At 47.5% G+C, this 26,466-nt stretch overlaps 1 protein-coding gene across 3 annotated transcripts in view; it reads right to left on the bottom strand.

The window, feature by feature from the left end:
- The window catches only part of ilvbl (ilvB (bacterial acetolactate synthase)-like), a 50,407-nt gene extending 26,824 nt beyond the window's left edge, over positions 1-23,583 (bottom strand). For all 3 annotated transcript variants that reach the window (XR_011595923.1, XM_070894310.1, XM_070894312.1), the window contains exons 1-10: positions 23,395-23,583; positions 22,814-23,015; positions 19,662-19,789; positions 15,580-15,718; positions 12,055-12,166; positions 9,694-9,793; positions 5,248-5,345; positions 3,364-3,500; positions 2,137-2,271; positions 696-810 (exon numbers count right to left, since the gene is read on the bottom strand). Coding sequence is in view for 2 of the 3 variants with exons in the window: in XM_070894310.1 (XP_070750411.1) it covers positions 696-810; positions 2,137-2,271; positions 3,364-3,500; positions 5,248-5,345; positions 9,694-9,793; positions 12,055-12,166; positions 15,580-15,718; positions 19,662-19,789; positions 22,814-23,015; positions 23,395-23,511 (1,283 nt within the window). In the remaining variant the exon portion in view is untranslated. The remainder of the gene's footprint in view (positions 1-695; positions 811-2,136; positions 2,272-3,363; positions 3,501-5,247; positions 5,346-9,693; positions 9,794-12,054; positions 12,167-15,579; positions 15,719-19,661; positions 19,790-22,813; positions 23,016-23,394) is intronic.
- Between the last annotated feature and the right edge of the window lie 2,883 nt (positions 23,584-26,466).

Raw genomic sequence — 26,466 nt, 5'->3', positions numbered from 1 at the left:
CCTCTACAGCCTTCTGTGGTAGAGAATTCCACAGGTTCACCACCCTCTGTGAAAGAATTTCTCCTCATCTCGGCCCTAAATTTCCTACCCCGTATCCTGAGACTGTGACCACTTGTTCTAGACTTCCCAGCCAGGGGAAACATCCTCTCCACATCCAGTCTATCCAACCCAGTCAGAATTTTATACGTTTCAATGAGATCTCCTCTCATTCTTCTAAACTCGAGTGAATACAAAGAACAATTTTGAGCTCCCCCAGTGGTTCAATAGGTAAATACGCAGAAATGATAAAATGGAAGCAAGCAGTGTCTCTCAATCTGTTGGTGTTGGCATTTACCGTCAACGTGAGCAAATAGCTCTCACCACATTTACCTGCCCGGCCCCACATCCCTTCATCCAACTAGCTCATCTAAAATCAGAAACGGTTACAGTTTCCCCCTCCACCACCAACCTTGGCAGTGAATTGTCTCACAACATGGAATGTTCTCTTGCTCCCTGTTCTGAAACCTCTTGCATTTAATTTGGCCCTTCATTCAAGATACCTCAAATAACTGAAGACAGCTTCTTCTACCCTGTTACAGCCTTTCATAACTTAAAACACTTCTCACCTTGCCCCGTAATCTGCACTGTTCGATTGGAAAAAAAAGCCCCAATCTTTCCAGATTTTTATAGTGTCCATGCTCTTTTTACATCCCTACCTATTAGCCTTCTCCTTCTCAATGTCTCCGTCCTTCAGGCACCGTGTCCAGTCGCTGGGAGCCTGGTAACACTTTAGCCCCTCTGCCAACTGAACTAAAAAGGAACCAGCATCACCTGAGAGAAACAAAGGCACACTATTCAGATGTATTGTAAGCAGAGGTAGACAGACGGACTTGCATTTCTACAGCGCCTTTCATGACCACCGGACGTCTCAAAGTGCCTTAGTCAATTAAGTACTTTTGGAGCGTAGTCACTGTTGTAATGTGGGAAACGCGGCAGCCAATTTGCACACAAGCAGGCTCCCACAATCAGCAATATAATGACCAGATAATCTGTTTTACTGATGTTGATTGAGGGATAAATATTGGCCAGGACACTGAGGATAACTCCCCTGCTCTTCTTCGAAATAGTACCATGGGATATTTTACGTGCACCTGAGAGCGCAGACGGGGTCCCGGTTTAACGTCTCATCCAAAAGACGGCACCTCCGACAGTGTAGCACTCCCTCAGTACTGCACTGGAGTGTCAGCCTAGATTTCCAGGCTCAAGGCCCTGGAATGGGATTTGAACCCACAACCTTCTGACTCAGAGGAGAGTGTGCTCCCCACTGAACCACAGCTGACATAACTAAACAAATCAGATAAGATCAGAATCTCTCAGAATACACGTCCCCAATCTAGATAAATAACTTTGCAAAACGCTAATGGCAGCCAGGTATCTCTCATCCCTGGTTGGCCTCTGGGCAGTGATTCCTCGGTTTAAAAAAAAAGAGCTGCAACAGACCCATAAAACCCAGGTGCAAGTCAAGCTGTAGTCATCACTGAGTGAATAGTAATAACAAATATTGGTTGTGAAGTACCAGGACTCGGACTCAAGGTCTTCCTTCCTACACAGCCTCTGGTGCAGGTGTGTGCACAATTCTCCTTGCAGCTAGTTTGAGGCCGAGGTTTGAGGAGGATATGGCTGAAAGGACCCTCTCCCCTAGGAATGGGCCCTGAAGGGGGGCAGGGGGAAAAGAGAAAAAAATATATATATAAGCTTGCCTCCTGTTCACATGTAAACCACATCTTATATTGGCCCGCCCAGTCTGATGCTCAGTCATTCCTTACCGATCCTTCTCTTCTCCAAACCATCTCCCCTCCTGAAGGTGCGTGTGGCATTCAATATTGAATGGACTTCAGTCAAGCTCGGACCAGACCTCATTTTCTAACAGAGGTTGCTGGAAACCCAGCAGGTCAATTCAACATCAAACAGTCTGATTTCCCCCCCACTCCCTTCTTTAGATCGAAAGAGCCAAGGCCAAACTCAACAACCCTTGTGTCGTCTCACCAGAGATCAAAGCCCAGAGATTAAACCGTGGTGCACCAGATCCAGCGAGCTCAGTACAACCGCGGTGCAGTGAGCCCATCGTGGTTTTTAAATGGAGACGTCAGTGCTTACCTATCACAGCAAGGGTCGGCTTCCAGAACATGTCCGAGTTTTTCAGCAGCTGGGAACGATCACGGTTGACAGCAACTATCCGGCTGCGTCTGTTGAGGACACGCCCATAGGACAAGCGGAAATCGCACACTGTACCTGTTTGCCACAAAACAAAAACCATCAGACTGTGGGGGGGGGGGGGGGGGGTGGGGGAAGAGAGTGGTAATCACCGATCTCAGAGCAGTATGGGGACGTACAGAAACTCAACAGATAAGAGATCTGATTAAGGTCAGAATTTTACTGCAGTTAGAAGTTCCTTGCTCTTCCTGACTGCGCACTTCATTCAATACAGATTTCTCCCCACTCAATCCATCATAATTTGTCAAGCAGTGCACAGCTCAGTGTAGCTGCCTGGGAGTGACCCACAGTTTAGAGGAGGAGAAACACATTTTTCTTCTTTTTAAAATAAAAACAATGAGCACATTGCTGGTATGGACTTTGTAGAGTGCATCCTGTGCTAACGTTGATGGTACGGAGTCCTTAGTTGAAGGCTTTAAACAGATCGAGACTATGTCAATTGAAAATTTCAAATCGGAGATTGATAGATTTTTGTTAAACAAGGGTATTAAGGGATATAGAATTAAGGTGGGTAGACTTGCTAGAGATCAGCTATGATCTAATTGAATGGTGGAACAAGCTTGAGGGGCTAAATGGCCTCATTCTGCTCCTACAGTCTGACCTGTGAAAAGGAGATTTGTTTTTTTAAAACATCAAAGGCTAAGGCTGGACACCATTATTCCTGTCCAGGGCCCACTAATCACCTCCTCATGAAGCCGCTCTGACAGTACTGGAACAACGTGCTGGAAAGTAGGGCAGCCTGCCACACTCAGATTTCTCAGTCACGACAGAAAGCGCCCAGTCTGCGTTTGGGGGGCCTTGCAGAGAACCTTGCCAATAGGTGCCAGAAATCAGGGAACCAAGGAGTATCGCAGGCACAGCCTGTGTCCTAGCACTGAGTGAAGCATCACAGCACCAGGTGCACAGAACAGCTGCTGCCATTATTAATAGTTACTGCATTTTACAGTAAATCATGACACGTGAAGTGCTTCGAGAGATGAGATAAAGCCCTAAACAAACGCAAGTCTTTTTCATTCAGCTTTAAAGATTACTGCAGAAGGTGTCTGCACAGGTACACGAGACAATTCAGTTGAAGACCCCTCCTTATTGTTCGATCAGGACCTCACTGACCTGCCAGTATGACCAGGTCCGCCTCTTTCAAAGCATCCCTTCGGTTCTGTCGGATGTGAATGGGGCTGTCCCTTCCCAGCATTCCTCGAGCCATGCCTCCCAGGAAGCAAGGGATAGCAAGAGATTCTAGTGCTGCCCTAGTTGGAAAACATTACACATCAGGTTACACATCATTACTACTACAGATCGTGGATGGTGTTTAACCCAACAAAAGGATCAAGGGGAATGAGAAAAGTAGAAATAAGTGCAAAAGCCAAATTGTTGTTATATTTTCTTTCCCATCCCCAACTTTGACAAGTATTTCTAAAATGAACGCAGCAAATCTGGGATTATTGCCCATTACTGTACACAGAGTGTTCTGTAAGCCTCGTGCTAGCTTGGGTCAAACTGCAAGCAGTTTTGTGCTAAAACTCTAAGCCCATTAGGAAGCAGATTAAAATTGTCCCCAAACACACTTCACGTAGGACTGATGTATGGTCGCACCCAACCTTGTGTAAGTGATGTCCAAATGTTACAGACCAGCCCATAACCTCCGCTTCTCCTGTTCCTTTAGTCGTTATTCCACGCTCTTTGGAATTTTCCTAATCCATCGCGCCTTGCTATCCACGTTCCCTCTAAGCTGCGCAGCCGCACAGCTGCCTGCCAGTCCCGCGCAGCCCGGGACCTGCTTTTCAAATGTGAATGGGCCGCGCAGTCCATTAAAAGGACCGCATACGTCCCCCCAAAAATGAGGAAGATTGCTCACTCGCTTCTGTGGGAGCGAAAGCCTTCATTTCCCGAATACCTCGCTTTCAGCACAGTCGGAGATGACACATACTGGGTTAAAAGTTCAAGCAGCTTTTCTGAGGAGCATGGATTGTACGAGATCAAATACAAAGAGGTCTCCACAGGAAAGCCATTCGAATGTTTTAATTTGGTCATGTGTGTGTTATAGTAATAAAATTCATGGCAAGAGTCGATTGCGGCAATAAATCAATTTCGGGACGTTGAGTGGGCGGTTGTTTACATTGACATCCCGTTAACATTTGTGTGCATTTTGATGTAACATGATTTATTGATCGTATGTATGGAATATAGGATAAAAACCTGATTTTGTACAAGAGCTGTGAGTGAACACTTTTAGCAGAGACACTGGAAAATGGAACATGTGTGTCTTAAGAGCAGGGAGCATGCACTGGTTTTGTGAAGTGCATGTCTCAGTAACTTTCATACTGGTTTTTGTGTAGTTATGAAGTTTAAATAACAACCTGATCCTGACATTACTACAGCGGAGTGTGTGTGTAATCTGACTTTTAAGGCAGCAAAACAAAAAAAAGAGCAAGAAAGCAGTCCAACCTCTCCCCCCTCCAAGACTCTTCAAACCCCTCTCTGACCGTTCCTCCAGCTCTCCTCCCCACACAAGATAGATACAGATGAGGAAGGTCACGCAGTCCATCTAGACAGTCCCTACTGTTCCCTCGCTCCATTGCAGCATCGATTGTTCCCACTACCTTGCCTGTAAGTGCAAGAATGTGCGAGAAGACCATTCCAGTATCATTCCTAAAGCTTGCCCCTCAATAGTTTGAGCCTGCACCCACTTTTCCTTCTGTCACAGGATTCCAGGACCGTCTCCTCTAAAGGCTGCGATACCTTTCTCTATGTAAGGAGTGTCATCTAACAAAATACAAATTGTTGTTAATGTTTTGACCCCTGCAATTGGCAGAGAGAGAAGACTTTCACTACACCAATCCAGGCTGCATTCGAACCCAGATCCTGGAGATGAAAGCAGTGGGTTAGCTCTACGCACCACCCAATCCTCAAACAGCAGAGTATCTCAGGCATTTCCATCCTCACTGATCATCTCACATACTTGAGGACACGGACACCAGCTGAGTATTGGCTTACCGGACTTTGTCCATGGGTGTAGGTGGGAGCGTTGCCTGGCTGCCCAGAAGTATGACAGGCTTTTTAGACCTGCTCACCATCTCCACACAGCATTGCACCTAAAGAAACACAAAAATTAAACCTTTAACAAATCGTTGCAAAAAACATTGTATGTAGAGCACAGTAATTTCACGTCACTAAACTGGAAGTATTTGAGCCATAAAGTTTGATCATGTCCATGCTGAGCTAGTTGATAGGAGCGTTTCAATTAGCCTCAGCACTCCTCAAATTGAGGCGAGGAGGCTGCAAACAATCCTGCTCTTAGTCATTATCTAGTAAACACTGCTGGAAAGTGTGTGGCTGTAGCTGTCGTGGAGGGACAGCATTGCATCACAATTTAACCCACTCAGTTAAATACCCTAGCGACACTTGCTAGGTCTAAGTTCACATATGAAGAATGGTCGCTTGGGTGTGGTGCTCGGCCAATGGCGATGGAACATGTACCCCAGCAAGAAATCAATCTCTTCAAGAGAGGAGGGGAATAAATTGGAGTACAAATAAATTCCATAAATACAGGTGCTCTGCGCTTACTGTGTCTCGCCCCCTCCACCCTCCCTTCGAACGGTTTTCTCCTTTCCTCAAGGCCCTGTACTTTCCCAGAGTGGACATTCTAACCCTAGATCAATGGTTCTCAAACTAGGGTCCGAAGAGACTTTCCAGGGGCTCCACGAAATAATGAGTACCACCGAATAGGGCCAGCCTTGCAGGGGGGGGGGGGCGGGGGGCGGCTGGGGAAGTGTGCCATGGTCAAGAGTAAGCAAATGAGCGGCGGCTGGAGGCGGGTTTGGTGCGAGCCAAGAGCAGAGTGCAGCGCAAAGTGGTCTGGCCGTCTCCCCTAGGAGGGGTGTGTGCGTGGAGGAGTGCCGAGAGCGGTACAAAGATTGGCAGGTAGACCCTCAGGTACCAAGACTGGTAGTAGGCGCCAAAAAGTTGATTAATGATACATCTCACCGAGCTTTTTAATGCAAAAAGCGCCGCAGATTTTTGAATGGGCCTCATATGGCCCCCCAAAAATTAGAGGGAACATTATGTATTATAATTTAGATTGGGAGGGGGGGTCAGTGATTACTAATCCATTTGAAAAGGGGTCCTTCAACCATAAAGTGCGTGAATCACCACCCTAAGCATGGAATGTTAGGAGAAAGACAGACTTGGATTCATATAGCATCTTTCACGATCACCATATGTCTCAAAGCACTTTATCCCAATGAAGTACTTTTGGAGTGTAGTCACTGTTATAATGTAGGAAACATTAAAGTGAGAGATCGTGGCGGAGGTGTGATAAGTGTGGGTACAGGGCCCAGAAGAGCCCAGGGCCAACACGGGCCAGCCCAACTGCGATATGTGTGCGCGCACTAGGTCTGTGCAGCAGAGCGTTCTGGTAAACCCTTGCCACTGGATAAAGGCTGAGCTCTGTCAAGCCCGTGTGGTGGCTGGTGTGCAACGGTCACCACACGTTAAAAAAGCCACGCACAGGCATCTTCCACTCCTGGAGTTCATGACTGGAATATTGGGTCCTTCACTGAAACATCTGTGATCTCATCCCTTTTGGTGTGGAACCAAGTCATCCTCGTTCGAGGGAATGACGGAGGACAACAAGCAGCCAATTTTTGCACAGCAATCTCCCACAAACAGCAATGTGATCATGACCAGATTAACTGTTTTTGTTATGTTGATTGAGGGATAAATATTTGCCAGAACACCAGGGATAACGCCCCTGCTCTTCAAAATAATGCTGAGGGATCTTTTACGTCCACCTGAGAGCAGACGGGGCCTCGGTTTAACGTCTGATCCGAAAGACGGCACCTCCGACAGTGCAGCACTCCCTCAGCACTGCACGGTCAGCCTAGATAGGAGGCTAGTCAACGGTGTGGATCACAGCCTAGTCGGTTCTTTTCCTTACCGATCATCCACACATCTGCTATTCCAGCAAGGGTCACTGGACAGTAACCAGGAGCAGAAACACCAGCCAACTGTTTGCCTCCACCTAGCCCAGGAGCACGACGAAGGATGGTGGTGCCCCCTCCAAGCAAGGACTGCTAACACAGCACAGACCCGACATTAAACCTGGGTCAGATTTCCAGCAGTATTTTACACACGTACAGCACGCTCCTGGGTGAGAGGGCCACTTTTCCCATCATAAAATGGATTATCAAACAGGCTTTATTTGAAAAATCACAGGACTTCTTGTGGATTGTGCATATCGATCAGACAACACTGATGACTGAGTGGGATATTCAGCACTGTACTGCTCACAGCAGTTGTGGAATACCAAAAAACCAGAGGAGGGCAGGGGAAACAGGCCAGGAGCCTGAAATCAAGAATGAATGAGTAACTATTGAACGTGCTATTTCGTTTTAAATAGTGGCCCTAGTAATCTTTGCTCAGGCTTTGATCAACAGACTGGAAAATGGAATGGAGGGGTCAAGGATCAAAAACTGCATCATTTAATGTAGAAAGAAGAGAAAATGTTTAACTGGCTGTGGAAATACTTCCAGTTCTTGTGATACATCAGCTGTTGAGTCCTGTGATGGAGTGATATCATTCACTATTTGCCATCTGTTTTTGTTTGAATCGGTAGTGATAAAGTGCGGCAAGTGTCATTTTAAGACATGGGCCTAGAAATTGGCCTCCTTAGCGCCTCCCGTTATCACCTCCGGGGGACGATAACGGGGCGCTAACAACTTACCGCCCGGGCGCGGCGAAATGAACGACTTCCGCTAAGGTTTGCGGAGGCGGCAATACGTTGCGTCCCGATCTCCTTCGCCCCGGAATTCTGTTCTGCCCCCTGCAGCATCGCCGGGCTACAACACCGACACCTGCAGGAGGCGTTGATTGGAAGGCCATGCGCTTCGGGGGCGCAAGATAACGGGGAGTGGCCGAGGCAAGTAGCAAAATTTATAAGATGGTGCCTTTCAAGTTTTTTTTAATTCTCCTGGGCCGCGATCGATCAGCCTGGCACTCTGCTGGAGCGCTTGGACTGCCGTTGGGGACAGGCTGACTGGTCCCAATGCAGAGTCTGCAACGATGGCCCTTCCCTTTAAGGGAGGGAAGGAACCCGGAATGCGGCAGCGCTGCACAACGACCGCCCCGCCTGCGTCCGTTAGCGCTCCAGGAAGGAAGTGGACAGCTTGATTTAGTGCTCCACTTCCATCTTGGCGCGCAAACATAAAATTTATTTATTTTTTAAGCTGAAAATCGTTGGAGCTAATTTTCTCAACTTTCAAAAGTTCGGGCCCCAAACAGGACGCTCCCGAATTTCTCCCCCCATGGTCTTTTCCTTCCTTCAGTTTCAGCTGATGTGGAAACGCAGGACTGTGCAACACAGAGGGGCTGGGTGACACTTGTGAATGAAGACATTATCCCCTGGGACCTGCATTTAAATCCTACACAGACTGACAGGGTGAAGACCCCTCTGTCTACCAACTCCAAGGGTCACAATGAAATGAACTTGAAGGCAAGTTCACCGTAGCTCCTACTGGCCAACAGACAACCGCAAGAAACTACTAGTTGACAATTTCACTCGGAGAAACAAGATAAAAAAAAGTAGGTGATGTGGGCAATGGAAAAGTCGCACTGCTGCAGTAGGGGTGAACCACATGTACAGTAGACACCTCAAGTTGCTGGAGAAATATCACCAACAATGTCTCTGCAAGATTCTACAAATCCCCTGGGAGGACAGGCGCACCAACATCAGCGTCCTCATTCAGGCTAACATCCCCAGCATTGAAGCATTGACCACACTCAATCAGCTCCGCTGGGCAGGCCACATGGTCCGCATGCCAGACATGAGACTCCCAAAGCAAGTGCTATACTCGGAGCTCCTTCATGGCAAACGAGCCAAAGGTGGGCAGCGGAAAAGCGACAAGGACACCCTCAAAGCCTCCCTGATAAAGTGCAACATCCCCACTGACACCTGGGAGACCCTGGCCCGAGACCGCCTTAAGTTGAGGAAGTGCATCCGGGAGGGCACCGAGCACCTAGAGTCTCAACGCCGAGAGCATGCAGAAATCAAGCGCAGACAGCGGAAAGAGCGTGCGGCAAACCAGTCCCACCCACCCCTTCCCTCAACGACTATCTGTCCCACCTGTGACAGGGTCTGTGGCTCTCGTATTGGACTCCAAAGAACCCACTTCAGGAGTGGAAGCAAGTCTTCCTCAATTCCAAGGGACTGCCTATGATGATGACCCACAATGAGAACATTTGAGGTTAACATTGGGCAGCAAAAGTGGAACATGTTCATCTCTCACCTTATGAACAATCATATCAGTTTAAAGAGAGATTTAAAGAGGTGTGAAGCAGTTATTCCTAAATTACACCCAGCTTGTGCAGTCGCAGACACTACTGCCCATGATGCTGTATAAATGCTCATTTCCACGGGGAGTAGTGCAAGTCTCAGGAATCTACCTCGGCAGCTGTGGCCATGGGAAGGTCCACCGGCAAAGGAGAGATGTCCCTCATGTCCCAGGCTCCAGCAAACAGGTTATCGAGATGGTTCTGAAGATACCTGAGAAGTGAAACAGCAAGATAAGTGACTGCAAGTTGTTGCACAAGAGGGAAACTCTCACCAAGGGCCAAACTTCAAAGTGAAACAGAGACATCAGATTAACACAGTATATGGATAGAAATTAACTCTTTCAATGCCAAATAGCTTACCTCCCTGGGGTACACTTTCACAAGTGACATCAGCCCTTCAGGCATCTACCTAATTGATTATTTCTGTAGGAGCCTAGACAGGAGTAGCGACAGCATAGTCAGCCTAAATTAAGCCCTCATGACTAAATTTGGGAGGAATGTCAAACTTTATCAAACTCAAAAGAAAATACTAAATTAAAACACTCACCTGAATGTGCAGGGATTACTGGACGGTGATCAGAAACCCATCTGCCCTACCCAGTATACACTCCTTCTACAGCTCAAGGACAACATTGTTTACTTTTTATTTTTGGACGCTGACCATTAGGAAAAGACCAGTAACCATCCCAGTCCTCTGCAACTCGGACACCCGTCGACACATGGTACACAAGAGCCACCTAACAAGACAAATCTCGCCCCGCCCCGCCCCTCCCTCCCTCCCTCCTTCTCGCTATATGGTCGGCATGAACCCAATTCCCTCTTCACAACACAGCCAGAGTCAAACAAGGGAGTTGTGCGATGAACCCATGTCCAAGCATTCTGAGAAATGACACACATCACTGCATTGTACCACACCACCACTATAAAGCCATGTAGACCTGCCTTTAAGGGGCAGATTTTCGGCTCTGCTCCGCTCTGGTGGCGGTGAGGTGTTCTGGTCGGGCGGTCAGCCTCCAGCGCCACACAGCGATCCTCGGGTCCGGTTTTGCGGCAACACAGAGCACCGCCCGGAAGAGCTACGCCCGGTGTGCAACGCCCCTGGTTGCGACACCGGCGCGAGTTTTGACTCTTGTCCGACCCGAACGCTATCAAGCGCACCCTGCAGCCTGGGAAATCAGGGCGGTCCAATGGTACCAACAGCAGAGAGGTAAATAATGGACTCTCAAGGTAAGTGTGATTGTTTTTTCTTTTAATTTTTTTTGCGATTTGTGTTGTGGTGGCGTGGGAAATGTTTTTGTGACTTTTTCTTTTAAAAAAGTTATTGCCCCCCCCACCCATCTCTCGGAGCACTCCCGGCCCGGCTCTTTAGCTCGGGAGTTTCCCATGCTAGCGCCCGAGAGAGATGTACAAGGCCTCTCTTAGTGCTGTGCCCCCACACTCAGGGCCCAGCTGTCCAATGTTACTGACTGAGGCGCAAACTTTTCCCAGGCGCTAACTTTACCGCCCCAAAAACATCACAGCCGAAAATCCGAAAAAAGCAAACTACAAACACTCAATGATACCATCAGTTTTAATTACCTGTGCTGGCCCACCACTGCTTCCAATTCAGAGGCTGGAGATGGGGAGGGTGTGATGGTGGGTCAGATCGGAATTTCTTTCTCCACTGCTTGCCTCAACCGCAACAGAACTCCACGCGCCCCACCCAAACAGCACACTGGCAAGGTTGGAGACTGCTCTTCACTCCCACATTATGTGTTGAATAAATAGAAGCAGTTAGTGCCATGCCGGTTAACTCTTTTGGTTAAATGGCTATTTGACTGGCATTGGGGGCTATTCTTAGCCTCAACACCCCAGTCTCGGAAAGGGGAAAAGAAAAACAGCCAGCGTTCCAGTTCCCAATCCCTAGCCAGCTTACCTCTGCTGGAAAGTGTGGGGCTGCTGGGCGAAGAGAGGGTCGTGCTCTGCTGTGATGACTCCACAGTTGAATTGCCCATTCACACTCACCTTTTGGGCTTACATTGGGGAAATGGCCACTTGTGTGAGGTGCTGTAAGGTGCCTGTGGAACTGTCCTGCAGTACTAGTCACCGCACTAGGGAGAGAAAATCGGAACGCTATACTTGTGGCCACATTCAGTTAGTGCCAGTGGCGATGACGGGTAAATAGAGCAGAAAACTGTGGGAGGGAAGCAACAGCAGCTTCAGCTGAGAGTAGATACGTTAATCCCACCTTCCTCCCCAGCAAATTCATATTAATTTGCACCAAAGGCTGACAAACAGAGATATGGCAAATATTGCCCACTTAGTGTCTGAAATATGCCTTTACAAAGCTTAAATGATAAAAAAAATACTAATTAGTACCTCCCAACTCTCAAACTTTCACCAAAATCACCTTTAAAACATGGAATTAAAGGCAATAATCTTGGTTCAGACGCTAAATTGGTTTTATTCTCCTTGCAATTTTAGTAAACTCACCAGTTTATGGCTTTTCCCATAATTCCTTTGGGTGCACCTTTCGGTTTGACCTCTCTCTGAACTATATGGTATGGGTAGAGGACGTCAATTGGAAACTCAACAAATACAGGTCCTAGGCGTGCAGGAAATACAAACACAAAAAAACCCAGCAGAGTCAATTTTACAATAAAAGTTAAGAAATACATACTAACTGGGTTTGGGTCAGCAAGACTAGCTCATATTTGGCCAACTGGGAAATTGCAGGGTCAGCAGCAAGCACTCCTGTATCACACAAGTCAGAAGCTGCCTGAAGCGCCCCTCATTTGTCCAAGCAACGCGTTTTAGCCCGAGCGCAGCAGCCTCTGAAGTATCAGTGGAACAATCTCATGCTGCCCCGCATCAGTGACTCTCTGTGTGACTGTAACAAAGATGTCAGCTATCGCACAAGATGAGGCACTGACTTGACATCTGTTTTCTATTCCAGTATCTATAACTCAGAAGCAACCATGCAGGGCAGCTGTCTGCTGATGTGAACCAGTTTCATTCTACAGATTCAGCCTCAGCCCATTCCAAACTTATTCAGTGTTAGCACATCTCCCGTGGCATTGCTCATGGTAGCACAGGATTTGGAGTACCCTCTGCGGCATTGCTCATGGTAGCCCCGCACCTGGAATACCTCCTGTAGCATTGCTCATGGTAGCCCAGGATTTGGAGTACCCTCTGCGGCATTGCTCATGATAGCCCAGGACCTGGAATACCTCCTGTAGCATTGCCCATGGTAGCCCAGGATTTGGAGTACCCTCTGCAGCATTGCTCATGGTAGCCCCGCACCTGGAATACCTCCTGTAGCATTGCTCATGGCAGCCCAGGATTTGGAGTACCCTCTGCGGCATTGCTCATGGTAGCCCAAGATTTGGAGTATCTCCTGTGGCATTGCACATGGTAGCCCAGGATTTGGAGTTTCTCCTGTGGCATTGCTCATGGTAGCCCAGCACCTGGAGCATCTCCTGTGGCATTGCTCATGGTAGCCCAGGATTTGGAGCATCTCCTGTGGCATTGCACATGGTAGCCCAGGATTTTGAGTATCTCCTGTGGCATTGCTCATGGTAGCCCAGGATTTGGCATACTCCCTGTGGCATTGCACATGGTAGCCCAGGATTTGGAGTACTCCCTGTGGCATTGCACATGGTAGCCCAGGATTTGGAGTATCTCCTGTGGCATTGCACATGGTAGCCCAGCACCTGGAGCATCTCCTGTGGCATTGCTCATGGTAGCCCAGGATTTAGAGTATCTCCTGTGGCATTGCCTATGGCAGCCCAGGATTTGGAGCATCTCCTGTGGCATTGCTCATGGTAGCCCCACACCTGGAGTACCTCCTGTGGCATTGCCTATGGCAGCCCAGGATCTGAAGTGCCATTTGTGATGTTTACTACGGCCTATAGGAGACAATGGTTTGGCCATCGCTGTAATGCAGCAAATTTTCTGGAGCAATACATCACTCGACTGAAGGTAAAAATATTACACTGAAAGAATCGGAGACTCACACCTACCACCTACAAAACTTGCTTAGATACAGTAACTGCTCTTCACTCCATCGACCTCTTTTTCCCCAGTTACTTGCGCTATAACTTGTTATTTCGCTTTACTTTTTACGGTGGCTTTCAGATGCAAGTACTGGTTTATTTTCTTTGTCGTCTCTCCTCAAAACAACCACCTTTTCCTCAGTTACTTATGATAAGATTGTTTTCCTCCCCTTGAGTGGATGAATAGTTCTTGTTTAAGTTGTCCTTGGTGTAGCCCCACCTCCCTACTATTCCCCCCACCTCTCTCTCAAGTCTTCAATGACCAGCAGCTCAGCAGATGGTCATTTTCTATGACTCCAGTAGCTGCAATGTCCGAGGTGAGCATCAAACCATCCCACACATGCCTTTATTGGACTAATCCAATGCTCTCCTGGCCAGCCAACCAACTTCCATCCTCCGTAAGCTTCAGCTCATCCAAAACTCTGTTGCCGGTATCCTAACTTGCACTAAAGTGCCCTTCTCCCCAGTGCATGCTGATCTACATTGGCTCCCAGCCTAGCACTGCATCAATTTTAAAATTCTCATCCTCATGTTCAAATCACTTCATGGTCTCGCCCCTCCCTATCTTTGTAACCTCCTCCAGCCCTACAACCCTCAGAGATCTCGGCGCTCCCAATTCTGGCCTCTTGTACATCCGATTTTTAATCGCTCTGCCACTGACAATCGTGTCTTCAGCTGCCAAGGCCCTAAGCTCTGGAATTCCCTCCCTAAGATTTTCTCGTACATAAAAGGGCCTTTTTTGCTGAAGTACCATGCTTTTTTTCCCCAGGAACCCTGGTAACACTTACTTCAATTAAATTACATGGATAGTCATCAAACATCAAACTTCAATCTCCACCTATCCAAGTTCTTGGCTGCTCCCAATCCGAGGACAGAAATTACTCGGACAATTCAGCATCTTATTAGCACCCTTCTGAGACAAAGGCATGTTCTTGATGCAGAGTAGAGAAAGTTTTACCCTGTATCTAACCCCGTGCTGTACCTGCCTGGGAGTGTTTGATGGGACAGTGTAGAGGGAGCTTCACTCTGCATCTAACCCATGCTGTATCTGATCAGCTAGTGCTTGAGGTTGATAAAAGGGGCCTGAAAGTCAGAGCATGTGCCATTCCTCTGCATGGACATTCTTCACATTGAGAAGCATGTAAATTCCCCCTCCAAAAAAAACTTTTGAGTAAAGTTTCCCATGACAACCATCAGTAAATAAATTCAGTCTGATCATTTTTATCCCTCTTTTCATTTCTGGGGATGACACCATTTCCTGGATGAGAAGGAAACCTTGTCCCTGGGGCTCTGCCAATACTACTCTTGAGTAACCAGTGTGGAGTGAACAGAAAGATCTGTGTCATTAGACTAGGCCCCTGGCTGGAGATTCTAGAACTAGGGGGCACAGTCTCAGCATAAGAGGTCGGCCATTTTGGACATAGGTGAGGAGAAATTTCTTCACTCAGAGGGCTGTGAATCTTTGGAATTCTCTACCCCAGAGGGCTGTGGATGCTCAGTCATTGAGTACATTCAAGACAGAGATCAATAGATTCTTGGGCACAAAGGGAATCAAGGGATTATGGAGATTGGGCAGGAAAGTGGAGCTGAGGTAGATGTTCAACCATGAGCTTATTGAATGACGGTGCAAGCTCGAGGGGGTGTATGGCCTACTCCTGCTCCTATTTCTTACATGGTCACTTTTCAGCCAATTGACAACAGGAACCGGTCCTGCACTAACGCTGCGACACATGGAAACCAGAGGCCACATTGTTAGTTCAACAAAAGAAAAAAAAATTAATTGCTGCAAGTCTGAAATAAAAACAAAAAATGTTCAATTCTGAAGAAGGAACACAAATATCGACCGGCCCTTTCACCCTCAGATCTCAACAGATCTGCTGGGGCAGTTTTAATAGAAATTTATTTGCGACTATTGTGTCCAAGGACTACAGTCAGGCTTGTTGTGGTCAGTCTAATTTCATACCTGGAGTACCGGACTGAGCCACTGCGATAGCTTTCCGGAGCACTGGAACGATGTCTCGGACTGTCCGAACTGTACCACAGAATTTACAGAGAGTTTTGAAAAGTGACAGCTGGTCAATATCCTGCAGTGCCCCGCGGCCCTAGGAAGTAAGCAGAAACACCGCATAGGCTTAACCAAAGTCATGAATGAGATTTGCTAATTGCGATCATGGTGCATTATCCCTCTTTAGCCTATCTGCAGCCTCTGACACAGTCGATATCATTTGTCTCCAACAGCTGTCCCCTGCGGTTTGGCAAGACTTCTATCTCAATGTCCCACTCTTACCGATCTGATCATAGCCAGAACATCTCCAACAATGGCTTCTCCTCCTGCGGAGAAATCCATCCATGACCCCTTTCTCTTGTGTCATTCACAGGCACGAGGTCAGCTTCTGAATGTCCACTGGTTACGCCCAGCACAACCTGCCCACCACCTCTCAACCCTTCCAGTGCCTCTGCACTCTCAGAACGATGTCAGGCTTCGATGAGCTGCGATTTCCTCCAACTAAACATTGGGAAGACTGAAGCAATCATCTAAGGCCCCACCACCATAAACCCTCGCCACCAAGTCCACCGGCTTCTCCAGCCATAGACTCAGACTGAACTAAACAGTTTAGAACCTCAGCGCCTTTTCAATCCTGAATTGAGCTTCCAACCCCAAATCCTATGCATCAAATATTCCATCTCCATTCTACCTCAGGTCGTCTGCCGGTGAAACCCCCCTGCATGCCTTCGGTATCTCCCGACTTATTTACTCCAATGCTCTCTTGGCAGCCTTGCATCTTTCAACCCCTGTAAATTTCAGCTCTTCTAAAACCGTGCTGCTCGTATCCTATTGCACGCACCCAACCCCTCAGTGATCACTGGCTCCAAGTCCCCCCCAAACATCTTACATTTCAAATTCTTCTCCTTGCACTTAAAACTCCCACAGCCTCATCTCTCCCCATCAACCCCATCCCGATCTCCACCCCCTGCCAATTCTCCATTCCTCTGACTCCAGCCTCTTGTGCAATCTCCATTTCCACTATTGGCGGACGTGCCTGCAGCCGTCCAGGCTCCATGCTTGAGAATTCCTTCCCTATACCCCTCTTCCTCTCCAAGACCTTCCTTAAAACTCACCTCCTCGGCCAAGCTTTTGTCATCCCGTCCAATATCTCCTTCTGTAGCTTGGAATCTGTTTATAATTTGAGATTTTTCCTACGTTAAAGCTAGTGCATAAAACAAACTTGTTATAATTTCCAGCCTGTGCCTCACTCCAAGTTATCTGTAATTTTAGATATAAACTATTTGAATCGCCTAGCCAAATTAGTCTAAGTCACTTCCAAGTACCATTTGCACAGGCAACTTTACTGAAACACCTGTGTGTACATGACAAGGAAAACATGACTATTTTACAGTCTCAATATACACAAAGCACACCTCACCCTACCAAACTAAATTGAACTAGGGCCCATTCAATAGGCCAGAAATCTTGAAGCACCAGAGTTCTATTATTAATCATTCACCCCAACACAGCAATATGAACCTTTAGTAAAGCCAGTGCCTTGTATGTCAGCATTCAGTAGAGGCCATACTTTGGATACAGGTGAATGTGAGCATGTGGTCACTCACCTTGCCACCTTCAGTACACTTGAGCCCATCCAAAACGTTGCTGTCTGTAACCTATCCCACAGAATGCCCCACTCACCCATGCGTTCGCTGACCTACACTGGCATCCAGTCCAGCAACGCATCAATTTTTAAATTCTCATCCTTGTGTTCAAATCCCTCTATGGCCCTTGCCCTTCCCCATCTCTTTAACCTCCTCCAGTCCTACAACCCTCCAAGACTTCTGCGCTCCACCAATTTTGGCCTCATGTATCTCAGATTTCCTTCGTTCCACCATTGGCAGCCATGCATTAAGCTGCCTGGGCCCTAAACTCTGGGATTTCTTTCTTAAACCTCTTCTTCTCTCTCCTCCTTTAAGATGCCCTTAAAACCTGCCTCTGACACAAGCTTTTGGTTACCTCCCAATATCTCCTTATGCGGCTCAGTCAGATGTTGTCTGGTACTACTCCTGCGAAGCACCTTAGATCATTTTACTACATTAAAAGCACTATATAAATGCAAGTTTCTGTTGCTGCTGTTAAATACATACAATCCCAACACACATTGCACACAAGGCCCCCTTTAGGTTTTTGGGGCTCTTGCATTATACACGTTCCTCGTGATCAATGCCAAAGGCGAACCTTTAAGCGAACACTTACTATGTGTGCCTTTATCTACCGAATATATAGCTAATTGCTGCGAGAGGTCAAACTATTTAACTCTGGAAGACAGTAGAATAAACTTTCTACATGACATAGGTCGGAAACTACCAAACATTAATTAAAAAAAATAAATAAGCAGTACCAAAAAAAATTTCGACTCATAGACCTAACCATTCCTCCTTAGAATTTATGAAGAGGTAGGAACAGAGAGTAGGATTAAATGGGTCATTTTCGGGTTGGCAGGCTGTAACTAGTGGGGTACCGCAAGGATCGATGCTAAGGCCTCAGCTATTCACAATCTATATCAATGATTTGGATGAGGGGACCAAAGTAATATATCTAAGTTTGCTGATGATACAAAGCTAGGTGAGAATGCAAGTTGTGAGGAGAGTGCAAAGAGGCTTCAAGGGGATATAGACAAGTGGGCAAGAACAAATGGAATATAACGTGGAGAAATGTGAAGTTATCCACTTTGGTAGGAAAAACAGAAAAGCAGAGTATTTTTATTTATTTTTTTTTTTTAAATGGTGAGAGATTGGGAAATGTTGGCGTTCAGAGGGACCTAGGTGTCCTTGTACACACATCACTGAAAGTTAACATGCAGGTACAGCAAGCAATTAAGAAAGCAAATGGTATGTCGGCCTTTATTACAAGAGGATTTGAGAAGGAGTAAAGCCATCTTATTGCAATTATATAGGGCCCTGGTGAGACCACACCTGGAGTATTGTGTACAGTTTTGGTCTCCTTATCCAAGGAAGGATAGAGGGAGTGCAACGAAGGTTCACCGGACTGATTCCTGGGATGGGGGATTGTCCTATGGAGGAGAGATTGAGCAAACTCGGCCTATATTCTCTAGAGTTTAGAAGAATGAGAGGTGATCTCACTGAAGCAGACAAAATTCTTAGAGAGCTTGACAGGGTAGATGCAGGGAGGATGTTTCCCCTGGCTGGGGAGTCTAGAACCAGGGGTCACAGTCTCAGAATAAGGGGTCGGCCATTTACGACTAAGAGGAGGAGCAACATCTTCACTCAGAGGGTGGTGAATCTCTAGAATTCTCTACCCCAGAGGGCCTTGGAGGCTTAGTCTTTGAGTATATTCAAGACAGAGATGGATAGATTTTTGAATATTAAAGGAATCAAGGGATTTGGGAGACAGTGCAGTTGAGGTAGATCAGCCATGATCTTATTGAATGGCAGAGCAGGCTCGAGGGGCCAAATGGCCTATTCCTGCTCCTATTTCTTATGTTCTTAATTTAGAAAAGAAGAGTGATGTCTGCTGCACTCATTGTAAAACTGGAGCTGTAATAAGATCCCTGACCATGCATTGGGGCTTGCTGCTAGCCTTCCATGGAATCCCCTTGCACTCCAGTCTCTGTCTCTGATGGCTGAAGGATTGAAAAATTGGGGCAAGTCTGAAGTGCAACTATGGAACAGGATTGTCGACATCTATGATTTCAAGAAATTTTCTCCAAAGAGTTCTCAGAAAGCTGCTCATACTCAACTGTCTGCCTGTAAACAGTTCATGAAGAATGTCTGCCAACACCCCTCATCTAAAAACCCAGGGGGGACTGCGACCCATCTAACAACTGCTGCAACAATTTAATTGCCGCCGATTTGTAGCAGTTTCCTTTAAAGTCCTATCTGTGATGGAGGACACCAAATACCTATATAGAAATACAACAGGGATGTTTCTGAAAAGAACACAAGTGATTTTGCACAAAGCGTTAAAACCCATCTATTGTTACATTACATAGCCTCGGTTCCTGAATGCGAACACTCACTCGTGCTCCTGTTTACCTGCAGAAGGGTTGCGGCTGCTCCCCCAATCAGCAGCACTGGAGTCTCTGCCATTTGTGCATTTTTAACCGCAGTCACAGTGTTGGTTAACCCAGGACCAGCTGTTACCGCAGCAACACCAATCGAGCCTGAAACACAGAGCCAGTGAGCTTTCAGTACACGCATTCAACAGCCACAGTCCTTGCCACACGAGCGGCAGACTCCCAGGTACATTGAGATTAATCTCATCACTTGTGGTTATATGTACTTTCACACGTTCTTTTCACCGTCCCGGTCTGGGGAGAGTAACCTGCACGCTGCACTCTCCTTTTCAGTCAGAGGCTGAACGTTGCTGGGCTCTGTTGTACAATGTCAAGACTCTATTGTGAAGGGTCCCAGAGTTTGGGAAGAGCATCGTAAGGGGCAAATATAGGGGGCAGATCAGCAGACCCACAATACTGGTTCTACACTGCTGTCAGTTCCAAGTGGAGCGGGCTGTCTATACAAAGAAAAAGACAGACTTGCATTTATATAGCACCTTTCATGACCATCGGACGTCTCAAAGCACTTTACAGCCACCGAAGTACTTTTTTGAAGTGTAGTCACTGTTGTAATGTAGGAAACGCGACAGCCAATTTGCGCACAGCAAGCTTCCACCAGATAATCTGTTTTTTTGTTATGTTGATTGAGGGATAAATATTGGCCAGACACCGGCAATAATTCCCCTGCTCTTCTTTAAAATAGTGCCATAGGATCTTTTACGTCCACCTGAGAAAGCAGATGAGACCTCGGTTTAACATCTCATCTGAAAGATGGCGCCTCCGACAGTGCAGTGCTCCCTCGATTTTATGCTCAAGTCTCTAGAGTGGGACTTGAACTCACAACCTTCTGACTCAGAGGCAAGTGTGGTACTCACTGAGCCACAGCTGTTAGTTGCAATCCTGGAAGGTAAACAGGTCCTATACCAGATTAGGATAGCAAAATTAGGAAAAATAAAAAAGGTAGGCAGTTTTATGGAGAGTGTAACTCGATTTCCACTCTCCTCTCCAGCTTGCTCGCCATTTCTTTCTCTGTCGCTGCCTCATCACTGAATGTGATCAGACCACACACAGGAGAAAAGCTTCAGGCTGTAAGATTGGCATTGATATTTGGATAAGCAAGATACAGGCTATAGAATGAAGTAGTGGGCCAGCAAACAAAGGGTACAGTGGACTGACAGACCTTCTTGATCAAGTTGCCTTCTGTAAAGTTTACCAAAGGCCTAATGAACAACTCTGAGCCTGTGATGCAAGGCATACTGTACCTGAATGGCTCAGAGACAAGTACCATGTACAGTAGACACCACAAGTCGCTGGAGAAATAGCACCAACGATGCCTCCGCAAGATCCTACAAATCCCCTGGGAGGGCAGACACGCCAACATTAGTGTCTTCGTCCAGGCCAACATCCCCAGCATTGAAGCACTGACCACACTTGATCAGCTCCGCTGGGCAGGCCACATTGTTCGCATGCCAGACAAGAGACTCCCAAAGCAAGCGCTCTACTCGGAACTCCTTCACGACAAAGGAGCCAAAGGTGGGCAGAGGAAACGTTACAAGGACACCCTCAAAGCCTCTCTGATAAAGTGCAACATCCCCACCAACACTGGGGAGTCCCTGGCCAAAGATCACCCTAAGTGGAGGAAGTGCATCCGGGAGGGCGCTGAGCGCCTCGAGTCTCATCGCTGAGAGCACAAAGAAATCAAGCGGAAAGAGCGTGCAGCAAACCTGTCCCACCCTCCTTACCCTCAACAGCTGTCTGTCCCACCTGTGGCAGGGACTGTGGCTCTCGTATTGGACTGTTCAGCCACCTAAGGACTCATTCCAAGAGTGGAAGCAAGTCTTCCTCGATTCTGAGGGACTGTCTATGATGATGATGACTGTACCTGAACGGTTGGTTGCACATTATACAGAGATACCGACAAGTGTGCATCAACGTGGTGCAGGACACCAGCAAGGTTAAAAGAGGAGAAGCGGCAATAAATCAGTAAGCAATGGTTCAGCGACACCAAGGTTGGGTTTAAAATCATCTAGATTGCAGCAGAACAAACAGCATGGGAGATCAGGAATGTTGAAATCATGGGAAAGATCAAGTTAGAGTGGGAGACAGTGTGCCAAGTCTCTATTTCAACATACAAGGATGACATATTTCAAGTGGCAACAGTTACAATAATCTACTAGGCAAGGTAATATAGATAAAAAGGATTCAAAGTAGATTGAGATACTGTTATGTATGACGAAAGAGTCAGACTGAATACTGTGAGCTCAAAGTAAAGTGTGACCTTAGTCTTTTATTGCAGGACTCGAGTGCCTCTCCAACCTGTGCTCCCAAGGGATTATGGGATCCCTTGGGGCTCCAGGGGATGAGCCTTCTGGTGGCTGTAGAGTATATACATAAGTTTACATATATAACAGATACTAATTAGGGAAAGTTAAGGAACTAGCAGGATGGGCTTGAATATGAAATTCAGGGAATTGAGGTGAAAAGGACAGAAAAAAAAAGAACTTGCATTTAATGTCTCATCTTGAAAGACAGTCCTCTCAGTGCAGCACTCCCTCAGCACTGCACTGGAGTGTCAGCTAGATTTGTGCTCAAGTCCCTTCTGACTCAGGTGAGAGTGCTACCCACTGAGCCACAGCTGATACTATTAAGTGAGACACTGTCCAAAGATCTTGCAGATTTACTCAGTTAATTCCAGGTTATATTTTAAAATGGCATCAGCTAATCACTATTTTATGAGTGTAATGAGACAAGAATTGACACCGAGCCAAAGAAAGAGACATTGGGACAGGTGGCCAAAAGCTTGTTCGAAGAGGTAGGTTTTAAGGAGCATCTTAAAGAGGGAAAGAGAGGCAGAGAGATTGAGGGAGGGAATCTCAGCATTTTGCTGAGCAATAGTCATTTAGAACACTGTGGGGCTTGGATTAACATACAGTACAGCCTAGTGTCCTCCAGCAATGAAACATGGATGGGGCAATCTGATATATTATCTGACACTTGTCTTTACCAAACATGCAACACTAACTTAGGAGGCTCATCAGAAGTGTCAGATTGGTGCAGTCAGATTATTATTCTGAGCATGAGCCAAGTGTGTGATACCCATTTGCATAGTGAGCAGGTACCTTCAGTCATTACCTGATAGCCTGGCCACAGCATCAGCAGCAAATACAGCTGTGACCTCATGTCGCGTGTCGACCACACGGATCCCAATCTTCTCACAAGCCACGAGGATGGGCGATATGTGTCCTCCCACCAAAGTGAACAAGTACTTCACACCATGAGCCTTCAGTACTTCCGCTACACTCTCGCCACCATGTCTGGGGCTTGAAGCCTCTACCTGCCCAGAGAATCGTAGAAAAATGTCAACACCCATTGAAATAGCCTCAGTTCTGTACAGCACTCTTACTTACAATTTGCAACATGAAGCACAAATATGGAATGCCAGACTCACCTGTACAGGAACCATTGATGACCTCCCCAATTACCTCCCCTACACCCAGTACAGGAGCCACCCGGCCCTCTGACCCCAAGCCACCCCCCCCAGTGCCGGTCTGTCCCCTGACCCCCAGTGTCACCTTGACTCCTTCCCCCCCCCCCAGTGCCACCCTGACTCCCCCAGTGCCACCCTGCCCTCTGACCCCTCCCCTAGTACCACCTGCCCTCTGACCCCCCCAGTGCCACCCTGACCTCGGACCCCCCCCCAGTGCCGGCCTTACCCGGTACAGCAGCCGATACACCAGACCCAGTTTCCAAGCAGCGAACAGCGTCGAGCCAAAGGCGACCGCCATCAGGCCCCAGCCCAGCACACAGCCGGCGGCTGCATCGAACGCCATGGCCGAGGGCGACGCCGACAGCCGCTCACAATTCGTGATCTTTCCCTCAGTCCAGCCGCCACTTCGCCCCCTCCCCTCACAGCCCAACTTCGTACTGACGGACGGACTCGCCAGCCTATCACAGCCCGGGACCGCACGCTCCGCCTGCACTGCCAGCCAATCACTGTCCAGAGAAGGCGGCCTTATGATCTGACGTTAACTGCGCGCTGATTGGCCTCTTCCGAAACAACCGTCACCACGGTATCTGGGCTGCTGATTGGGCAGTTCCTCTCACGTGACTTTTACCCCTGCCTGCAGTTACCGCCTCCCCCCAGGCAGTGGCGCAAAAGCAGACTCCCGCCAACAAGGACAGAAAGCAGCAAGAGGTGTCAGAGGGGGTTGATGTGGGTGCTGCCTGTTTGCTGCCTCCTATAGGTGTATCAGAGCAAGGATTTGGTACAAAGTGGCAATTTATGATCTGACCAGTTGTATTTAGTATTTTGCTTTAGAGACATCAGACTGTTCAGGGTGTACCTTCATCATCATAGGCAGTCCCCCGGAATTGAGGAAGACTTGCTTCCACTCTAAAACTGAGTATTTAGGTGGCTGAACAGTCCAATACTAGAGCCACAGTCCCTGTCACAGGTGGGACAGATAGTTGTTGAGGGAAAGGGTGGGTGGGACAGGTTTGCCGCACGCTCTTTCCGCTGCCTGCGCTTGATTTCTGTATACTCTCGGCGATGAGACTCGAGGTGCTCAGTGCCCTCCTGGATGCACTTCCTTCACTTAGGGCAGTCTTTGGCCAGGGTCTCTCAGGTGTCAGTGAGGATGTTGCACTTTATCAGGGAGACTTTGAGGGTGCCCTTGTAACATTTCCTCTGCCCACCTTTGACTCGCTTGCCGTGAACGAGTTCCGCGTAGAAGGCTTACTTTGGAAGCCTCGTGTCTGGCATGCAAACGATGTGACCTGCCGGGGATGTTGGCCTGGTCGAGGACACTAACATTGGAGCGCCTGTCCTCCCAGGGGATTTGTAGGATCTTGTGGAGACATCGTTGCTGGTATTTCTCCAGCGACTTGAGGTGTCTACTGTACACAGTCCATGTCTCTGCGCCACACAAGAGGGCGGGTATTACTACAGCCCTGTAAACCATGAGCTTGGTGGTGGATCTGAGGGCCTGGTCTTCAAAGACTCTTTTGCTCAGGTGGCCAAAAGCTGTGCTGGCACACTGGAGGCGGTGTTGAATCTCATCGTCAGTGTCTGCACTTGTTGATAAGAGGCTACCGAGGTATGGGAAATAGTCCACGTTGTCCAGGGCCGCGCCATGGATCTTGATGACTGAGAGCGGGGGTGGGGGGGGAGAGTGCTGTGCGGTGAGGACAGGCTCATGGAGAATCTTTGTCTTACGAATGTTTAGCGTACGCCTCAGTAAATACATTGACTATGTCCTAGAGTTCAGCCTCTGTATGTGCACAGACGCAGGCATCGTCCGCGTATTGTAGCTCGATGACAGACAGGTGGTCTTGGACCTGGCCTGGAGTTGACGAAGGTTGAACAGGTTCCCACTGGTTCTGTAGTTTAGTTCCATTCCAGCGGGGAGCTTGTTGACTGTGAGGTGAAGCATGGCAGCGAGGAAGATTGAGAAAAGGGTTGGGGTGATGACACAGCCCTGTTTAACCCCGGTCCGGACGTGGATTGGGTCTGTATGGATCCGTTGGTAAGGATCACAGCCTGCATATTGTCGTGGAGCAGGCGGAGGATGGTGACGAACTTTTGGGGGGCATCCGAAACTGAGGAGGACGCTCCGTAGACCCTTGCAGTTGACAGTGTCAAAGGGCTTTGTAAGGTCGAAGAAGGCCATATATAAGGGCTGGTGCTGTTCCCTGCATTTTTCCTGCAGCTGTCGCACTGTAAAAATCATGTCCATTGTGCCCCATAGGGGACAAAATCCGCATGGCAACTCTGGGAGGAGCTCCTCGGCCACAGGGAGAAGACTGTTGAGGAGGACTCTAGTGACGACTTTCCCAGTGGCTGATAATAGGGAGATTCCTCTGTAGTTGCCGCAGTCGGACTTGTCCCCTTTTTTAAAGATGGTCATGATCACTGCATCTCTGAGATGTATCTTAAAGTTTCACTGATGGTCTAGTGGGCGAATCAGACCTTATAACCTAAGCACATTTGATATCATTATAGGCAGTCCCTTGAAACGAGGATGACTTGCTTCCACGCAAAAAAAGGATGAGTTCAGAGGTGTTTCAATGATGGACCTAATATTCCAGGTCCTGAACTACATGCTGAAGGGTGGAAGATGCCTGTCATGGATTTTTTTAACGTGTGGTGCCAAGTATCTACCTTCATGTCTTTTAATCTAATTTTCTATTCCACCTTAGCCAACTTGCCCCTCATACTTATATAATTGGCTTTGTTGAAATTTAAGACCCTAGTTTCGGATTTAACCACATCACCCTCAAACTCAATACAAATTCCAGCATATTTTGATAACTCTTCCCCAGAGGACTCTTTACTATAAGATTACTAATTAACCCTGTCTAATTACACAATGCAAGCCCGTTCACTAGTTGGTCCTTCAACATATTGTTATAGAAAACTGTCTCGAATGTATTCCATGAACTCGTCCTCCAAGCTACTTTTGTCAATTTGGTTTGCCTAGTCTATATGAAGATTATAGTTCCCCATGATTATTGTATTATCCCTGTTAATGCTCCTGTAGTTTCATGATTTATATGCTGTCCAACACTATAACACTAATCCTATTACCATTGTTAAACTCCTCTCACCAGTGTTGTCTGTCCTTTGTACATGGAGGAGAAAAAATTGCAGGGTTATGGGAATAGAGAGGGGGAGTGGGACTAGTTGGATTGCTCTTCGAAAGAGCCGGCAGAGATTCGATGGGCCGAATGGTTGCCTTCTGTACCGTACTATTCTATGGTTCTATGATTGTTATTTCTTAGCTCTA

The sequence above is a fragment of the Pristiophorus japonicus genome, chromosome 11 (assembly GCF_044704955.1).
Source record: "Pristiophorus japonicus isolate sPriJap1 chromosome 11, sPriJap1.hap1, whole genome shotgun sequence".
In the NCBI taxonomy this organism is placed as follows: domain Eukaryota; kingdom Metazoa; phylum Chordata; class Chondrichthyes; family Pristiophoridae; genus Pristiophorus; species Pristiophorus japonicus.
This window is presented reverse-complemented; position numbering and strand designations above follow the sequence as displayed.